Raw genomic sequence first — 8285 nt, forward strand, 5'->3', positions numbered from 1 at the left:
CATCATCCATCATTTTGGAGTACCAAACTCCATCATCATGGACAATGACACATAGTTCACCGGTAAGAAATTCATTTGATTCTATAATGAACAACACATCCAGGTCGATTGGGCCGTCGTCACGCACCCTCGGACAAACGGGCAGGTCAAGCATGCAAACGGCATGCTCCTATAGGGTCTCAAACCTAGGATCTTCAACTGGCTGAACAAGTTCAGCATGCGCTGGGTCACTAAGCTCCCTACGGTGTTCTGGAGCCTGAGGACAACTCCCAGCTAGGCCACCAGCTACACACCTTTCTTCATGGTTTATGGTTTCAAGGTTGTCCTCCCAACCGACCTCAACTATGGAGCGCCAAGAATTAGAGCATACAACAAACAGGGAGCCGAGGCATCCCATGAAGACACCATGGACCAGCTAGATGAAGCTCACGACATCGCCCTCCTCCGTTTGGCCAAGTACCAGCAGACGCTGCATCGGTACCATAGCCGATGGGTGTGGGACCGAGCCTTCAATGTTAGGGACTTGGTTCTCCACCTCATGCAGAGCAACAAGGACCATTAGAAGCTCTCGCCACCCTAGGAGGGACCGTACGTCGTCGCAGAAGTACTCTAGCCAGGCACCTACAAGTTAAAAACTATCGACGGCGAGGTCTTCACCAACGCCTGGAACATTGAGCAGCTATGTCGTTTTTACCCTTAAATAAACGCATACCTTTTCTTATTAGTTTTTGTCTTAAAAAATTCCTGATCTTTAGTGACATCCAACCCCTACAAAGTGTGAAGGGTTGGACCTCACTCGGGGGCTGATATAAGTACGTTTACCTTACAAACACTCTCTGTGTTACCTGGCAAACATTCTCTGTTTTTTCCCTCTTTTCTCATGGTAAGTCCTAAAGGCTAGAATTTTGGGAACAAAATCTGAGTATAACTGTAGGACTACGAGAAACCCATGCTCCAGCGGCTATGGCCTCCTTGCTCACTAGCATGATCAAAGTTGGCTCTCCCGCACTCCAAGTTTTTTATGACCTTAACTATGAGAAGGGTTGGAAGGCACCAAACCTCTTTTACAAAAGAGGGAGAAAAGCCAAAAAGCTGTTTGCCATAACGAAAGTTAAAAACTTATTCATTTTTCGCACAAATTCACCGCTTACAAATTAATTTCATCACAAAAGGACTGATGTATTCATGAATGCAAAAACTGTTCACTCAAGGGCTCCCCACAAACTTATTAGATTATAGTTTCTGACCAGTTCTACTATGAGTACTACTGCGGTCGCCGCGCCACGCTCTCCATCGGTGATGTCCTACCGCTCCATGGGATCCTCGAGGGCGCCGTCATCTACAACATCGAGCACCACGTCGGCAACTATGGTGCCTCTACCGGGGCGTCCATGGATTATGCCATCATGACCAGCCACAGCCCTGACAACGACACCTCCGCCGGAGCGTCCAGGAACTTTTCCATTGTCATCAGCTGCAACCGTAACAGTGGCACCTTCGTCGGAACATCTAGGGAATCGTCATTAGGCACAACCTTGACAACAGCACCTCTGCTGGGGCGTACAGGGACTACGCCATTGTGATCAGATGCAACCCTAACAATGGCATCTACGCGGGCGGCGTTTCCCACCAAAGAAAGGCCGCCACGAACAATGGCAAAGCCGATGATGCTTAGCACCCTCCAGTGCGCCGCCTCCTTCGGCAGTAGTGGCCCCTTCTTAGCAAAGACGACTAGCACTATCTCATGTACGTTGGATGACCTCTAGCTCAACATCATGCTCTGGATTCACGAGCAGATCTATCAGTTTTTCTCTCCTTGGCATTACCCCCTCTCACTTAGGAACCGCTGCGACGCACGGACACATTCGGTGGAAAGAAAGGAGAAGAGGTAGCGGCTCAGAAGCAGGTGAAAGAATGGGACAAGAACTCTCCTCCCCCTCCCTATTTAAGGAAGAGGCGCAATAGTTGAGGAAAGGCGAAAGGTTGGGACAAAAAACTCTCTTCCTTCCCCTATTCAATGCAGATGGGAAATCAATGCTGACGGGAATCCTAGGGGACACGCCTGGACCGATGGGATGCGCTCTGATCAACAAGATGTCACCTGGTCAAAATAAGACATTGCCTAGGCATGGCCCACCACTATCGCACGCCGGTCATGAGAATCAGGGCGCACCCGTATGCAGCCGACTCTCTGCTTCCCTGGGCAAGACCATGGAATGACCCAACGACAGAACCCCCATCTAGGGGCCCAACATGCCTCCTGGGTTGATCGGACAGCCTAGGTAAAACAATGAACGAACGACCGCCGAAAGATAAGCACCTCTGTTTACTTACTTTGCATGTTAATTTCATTACCGAGCGTCCAACCCTAGCAATGGTAGGGGCACGGACATTGCTCGGGGGTTGCCGAGGGTGTCTACCTATTTAGACATCCTCATCGCCTGACCCCTCATGTTTAAAAACCAGAGACGCAGGGTGCGGGTGTAAAACTTTGAGTAAAACTAGATGAACCGCTAGACCCTACGCCCTGGTGGATATGGTGTTTTTGTTCACCAGCATAATCGAATTCATAGTTCTCTGTACCCCAAGTTTTTGCATCCGCCTTCTTGAGAAGAGTTCAGAGGGGTCCGCCTACAGAATCTCCTTCAAGGAGAAGATGTTAGGTCGCTTAAAATTAATCGAACGGCTCGAATCGCCACTCAAAGATGGAAACAAAAAATCACAGTGCTCGTGTAGGTCACGCCGGCCCCATCGCAAATGTCAAACTCGAACCCCGCACGGACATGTCCGGTAAGAGCTTCTCGTCGCTCATACCACCAAGGTAACATTACCGACCCCCGCTTTCATTTCAATTAAGTCATAGATTAATCCCATCATCCGCATGTTGCATATGCGATAATCGCATCTCAACACTTTGTGTCACGCCACGAAGCGATGCCCGCCTCATTCAATATGAGCGGCAACCGACCAAGGTTCGAAGGTTGGCCCATGAAGGGCTCGAGGCTACCTCGCATCAAATAGAGCTAGGGGAGAAAAACCATGATGAGCCCCAGCAGCTTTGCCTGATCTCGCTTAGAAGCAGACAGGGACATCTCGACCTTTCTTGTTTGATTCTAACCTCAAGCCAAACCCACAGAATCTCCATCGAGAAGCGGCCAATGGGCCACCTAAGCCTACCGAATGGCTCGGGCATCTGTCAGGAGGTGGGTTAAGAAGTTGTGGAATGCCACATGAGGGCTCTGCCGACCCCGTCAGCGAATGATGGACCCGAATTCCACACGAACATACCCGTTAGCGAGCTCATTGAGCGCGACACTCGAGCCATTGAGGCAAGTGTCGTCAACTCATCCCCACCAGTTGCAGAAACCGAGGATGGGGTGACATGTGAAACACGACCGACCCCTATCAGACCCTAAGGGGCTCGAGGGCTCGAGTCGCTCGATCCAAGATCGAGAGACTGAGGTTCGAAGGCTAACCCATGAAGGGTCTAAGGCCACCTCGCATCCAACAAGAGGTAGGGGAGAAAACACATATGAGCCTTAGCAACCTTTGCCTAACCCGTATTGAGGCAGGAAGGGTCATCTCAACCTTCTAAGTTCAATCTAGCCTCTTGCCGAGCCCATAGAGTCCCCATTGAGGGGGAATCTGTTGGAAGGTAGGTCAAGGAGCAATGGAACACCGCTCAAGAGTTTTGCCAACCTTGTCGCAAAGCAGTGGGATCGGATTCCATTTGAACATCCCTATTAGCGAGCTCATCAGGCCTATCACTCGAGTCATCAAGGCAAGTGACATCGCCTCAACCCCTCTAGTTACGAAAAACCGTGGACGGAGCGACAGTCACAAAATGAGCCGACCCTTGACCGAATCCCCACCACGCGCGGGGGCTCAGGGAAGGCTAGGCCAGCGATAAGACCAAATACACGGTCATGGAACCATCACCAAAATCCTAAGTAAGGGGTACGTATGAATACAAGAGCAAGTTCGCTACCCTTGCTTCGGTCTCTAGTAACATCCGGCCCCAACAACCGCAAGGGGTCCGATCTTTCTCGGGGGCTGACAAGGGTATAAATACCTCCTCTTTTTCGAAACATTCGTTGCATCAGACCTTTTCCTCACGCTAAGATTGGTGGCAAGGTTCATGGGAATAGATAAATGAGCACGCCTGGTAAGATAGCAAAAAGGCCACACCCCGACAGCTACAGTAACTTTGCTCACCAGCATAATCGAAATTTCCCCCTTATACACCTCGGGCCCTATGGTCTTAACAAATAGAAGGGTCGGATCGCATAAACCTTTTTCTCAATTGCAAAAGGGAAGAAAGTAAGATCAAAGGAATGAAACAAAATTATGAAACAAAACTATTTTTAGACACGAAAGTACCAACACTTGTCCACATATTACATATAAATGTTTGGCAAACTTATCTAACTAACTACTTCCCCAAAGGGAGAACCATGTATTTCAGCCTGTTTGCTAGGTTCCACGCAATGGGAGTCACCGCCTTCTTAATCTCATCTAGCTCAGAGTTTTCATAGCTAGACATGAAGCCGAGGCTCATTACCTCGAAGTTGATTTCCTGATCATAATGAGAGCGGGCAACAGTAAAGGCTTGGGTGATCCTAACGTGAAAGGCGTCATCCTCAAGCCAGCCCACCCGCGCCATGATACCTGCAGCATGGGCCACAAGTGAGTTGGTTTCCTCTAGAAGTGCCACCCCCAGGTCATCAAAGACCACCCTGATGGCGATGCGTAGAAGATCATGCTCATCACTCTTAGCCTAAAGAGTCCCCCACACCTCGGCAAGCTTTGTGCCTAGCCTGGCAAAGATGCTCTTGACCTCCAACCTTCGGGTCACCGTGACCCCAAGATCCACCTGGAGGGAGCTAACCACCTGACGCTCCTCATCGCGCTCTCGGATGACCCGGTTGCACTCCTCACGGACCGTGCCATGATCCAAGCAGAGTCTCTCTATAGTCTAGCAATCACCTCAGCATCCTGATCTACCCTCCGCTGTAGTGCCATGGGCCTGTCCTCGGCTTTCAACTTGAGATTCTGCTCCATCTCTAGCTCATCTAGGAATTCGACGGCCCACTAGCTGGCCTCGGCATCCTTTTGGAGCAGCTTGTCCTGCTCCTTTCGAACCCTAGCAGCCGCCTCCTCATCCTCTTGCACTCTCACCGATAAATCCTAGAACATCCTATGGATCTCCTCCGCGTCCCGATGCGCCTCGGCTTCTCGCTGTTGGGCAGTAGCAAGCTGGACACCCACATCTCCACGCAGCCGGTCCTCCTTAGTGAGGTGGTCCCATTCCACCTTTTGCTCATAGAGGAACCAGGATTTCTCCTGGCTATGAGTAATGAGGGACTAAAGAGAAGAGCAGTGTCAAAAATATGAAAATACATGAAGAAAGAAGAGTGCAAAAAGAAAGATCAAGCGGATACCTAACCATTAGGGATGATGACATCACACAGGATGACCCTAGCCTGATCTAGGACATCCATCATCACTGAGATCCCTTCATCAAGACTCTCCCACTCTACGCTCTTGACAGCGTCGTCGAGCGAGAAAAGGGTCGAAGTTGGATCTTGGGGATCCATCCAATGGAGCGGCAGCTCGCCCCACGCGGGCGAGCAGCTACCCCTTGACATTAGGGCCAAGGGTGACCTCCCACTGGTCCTCTCCACCATCGCTACGATGCTCGAGGACCCTCTGGCCATGTCCCACCTCCGTTCGGCCAGCCTTGGGCTCCATCTCCTAGGCCATCGGAGGTGCGGATTGTGCCGCCCCCTCGGACACCACTATGGCTGTGTTCGGTTGCTCCTGGCTTGGCGTGGTCGTGGCCACCTCCGCTTGCGTTGTCGGGGCCTCAACTTATGGCGCCGCACCCACCACAAGAGGCACCACAAGTGTGGGTGATAGCTCCATTCGCTCCAACATAGGCGGTGGAGTCACCTCCGCCATCATCTGCTCGGTGACCCCCAAGGGCGCCTCTTCAGCCCTAGTGCGCGAGCACCACCATAGGCGACACCAGACTGACTGATGAGGCCACAACATTGGCTCCACTCCTACCCAAAATAGGAGCAACCCCATACCGCATGAAGAGCAACACTCTTCTTAGGTGCCAGCGCCAAAGAACGGCCCCGCCGCTAGAGTCTGCAAGAGGTAAAAGGCGTAAGGTCACACCAAAAATAGGAAAACAGGAAAAACAGAGGAATCGGTGACTTACTCTGGTGTTGTTGGGTGGTAGGGACATTTTGGGGATGAACCCCTAGTTTCCTGCCCCAACTCGTCTAGGTGGGACCGTTTTGAGCCTGCCCCCTACTGCCGGGAAGGGGGGCTCGCCTCCATTGTCTCCGAGGGCATGACGGTGAAGCCACCCCTCTTTGTCGATACCTTAGGCATGGCAGCAGATCTGCCTGCCCCCATTGGCTCATGGGGTGTGGTAGCGGAGCCACACCCCTCCATCAGCACCTTGGGCATAGCAGTAGATCCACCTCCCCCATCCACTGATCCTTCGCCGACACCCTGGGTGTGGCGGTAGATCCACCGGCTCCCACCAGCCTCAAGGATGGGCCAATGATTTGGCCCGCCTCCGCTAGCCTCACAAACTCACTTCTCCCCATGTGGAACGGGAAGGGTCCCTACGTGGACAATTGGGTGCCTATCAGTGAATCCTCACCCTCCAGGACATCCTAATCCACGTCGACTACTACCTCATCAAACTCCTCCTTGTCGTTGTCATCATCACTACCTATCTCCTCTCCTCGATCCCATGCTTGCTGCTTTCATAGCATCTTCTTCTTCTTGAGCTCCCTCATCCTCCTATCTCACTTGGCCACGGTGTGATTCACTGTCGCCAGGATTTGGTCCTTCAGCAGTGGAGCCAAGCTATCCCTGAGGATGAGTCTCTTCGGCTAGTCCTGCTATCCTGAGGTCAGTATCAAGGGGTTAGAAATTCAAGTAAAGAGGAGGCACGAGAAAAGGGAACTTACGAAATCAATGAACCCCGGTTCTGGCCGCATTTGGGGATGCCCCAGCACCGGATACACAAAATCAAGGACAATGCCGACGCTGTCCTTTGAAGGCTCCATTGCCTCCTTGATCCACTGCGCCACTTTGGTGGGGGGAGTGCTTTGTCGATGAGCGCCATCCCTTCAGGAGATGCCCCAGGCGCCATCAGGTATAGGGGGAGTGCATGGCTCATCAGTGGCGCCACCCTCTGCGTGTGGTAGGCGTCAATGATCCCTGATCCCTTCATGCCCCTCTTCTTCAGAATTTGGAGGGCAGCGAGATGGTCCTTGATCCTCTTCTTATCTTTGTCTGGGATACCCCACTTCCATGACCCCAGGACATCTTTGATGATACACCCGGAGAACACTGGTAAGGGGGTGGCCACATCATCCTTGACGTAAAACCACTGCGAATGCCACCCCTTATTGGAGGTCAACAGACACATCAATGGGTAGTCATCTACTTGATTGTTGCGCAGATGAATGCTGGCACATCCCATCGGCATACTCAGCTCTTGCTTCCCAACCCACTTCTTCAACAGGTTAACGGTGAAGAGATACCACCACAGATCGAAGTAGGGACTAATTCCTAGGAACCCCTCACACAAGGCGATGAATGCCGCAATATGCGAGACCCCATTGGGAGTAAGGTGCTGCAACTCCACCTGGTGGTAATCCAACAGCCCCTGAAGGAACTTATGAGCAGGTACGGTGAATCCCCACTCATGGAAGAGAGCAAAGGACACGATGTATCCTTCAGGCAGTGGCGGCTCGTCCTCATCACCAGGCAACCGCCACTCCTCAATGGTGGTCAACGGGCAGAGGAGGCCATGGTGGACGAGGCCCTCCAGGCGCTGAGGGGTTATGTTGGATCTACACCATGGCTCCATTGAAACAATGGAGAAGGGAGTGGATGCGAGCTTGGCGGTGGCTGTGATGCGGATGCGAGCTTGATGATGGCTGCGATGCGGGTGCAGGAGGTTCAGGCGATTGGTGTTGGGGGTTATCGATGTGAAGGCAAGGAGGCAAAGTACAGAACCCTAGGTGCAAACCCCTTAGTTTTATAGGGGCGACGGATGTGAGAAGAGCAACTGCCTCCCTCGGTCTCTGAGCCCGCCACGATACACCACCATGTCACGTTGTGGGATATATGCCCATGATCTCTATCCTTTCCCACCAAAATCGTGTTGGGTGTTTTGCCTTCCCAAGCAGACCATGACTCTTTTCTTACAGAGGGGATGTGGGTCAAAACACTTCTTCTCTGGCCTGCCTGGG

At 52.0% G+C, this 8285-nt stretch overlaps 1 protein-coding gene across 1 annotated transcript; it reads left to right on the top strand.

The window, feature by feature from the left end:
- The first annotated feature begins 406 nt into the window (after positions 1 to 406).
- LOC136544399 (large ribosomal subunit protein uL2-like) lies at positions 407 to 1583 on the top strand. Its single transcript, XM_066536577.1, has 2 exons — positions 407 to 514; positions 1233 to 1583. The coding sequence occupies exons 1-2, from the start codon at positions 407 to 409 to the stop codon at positions 1581 to 1583; spliced, it is 459 nt and encodes a 152-aa protein (XP_066392674.1).
- The last annotated feature ends 6702 nt before the right edge of the window (positions 1584 to 8285 follow it).

Source organism: Miscanthus floridulus, chromosome 3, assembly GCF_019320115.1.
Source record: "Miscanthus floridulus cultivar M001 chromosome 3, ASM1932011v1, whole genome shotgun sequence".
Classification (NCBI taxonomy): domain Eukaryota; kingdom Viridiplantae; phylum Streptophyta; class Magnoliopsida; order Poales; family Poaceae; genus Miscanthus; species Miscanthus floridulus.

Excerpts from the sequence above, each read along its gene's own strand:
- LOC136544399 (XM_066536577.1), top strand. The coding sequence starts at position 407 with ATGGACCAGCTAGATGAAGCTCACGACATCGCCCTCCTCCGTTTGGCC. Across the intron at positions 515-1,232 it reads TGTGGGACCGAGCCTTCAAT|ATTATAGTTTCTGACCAGTT; the intron begins GTTAGGGACTTG and ends CAAACTTATTAG.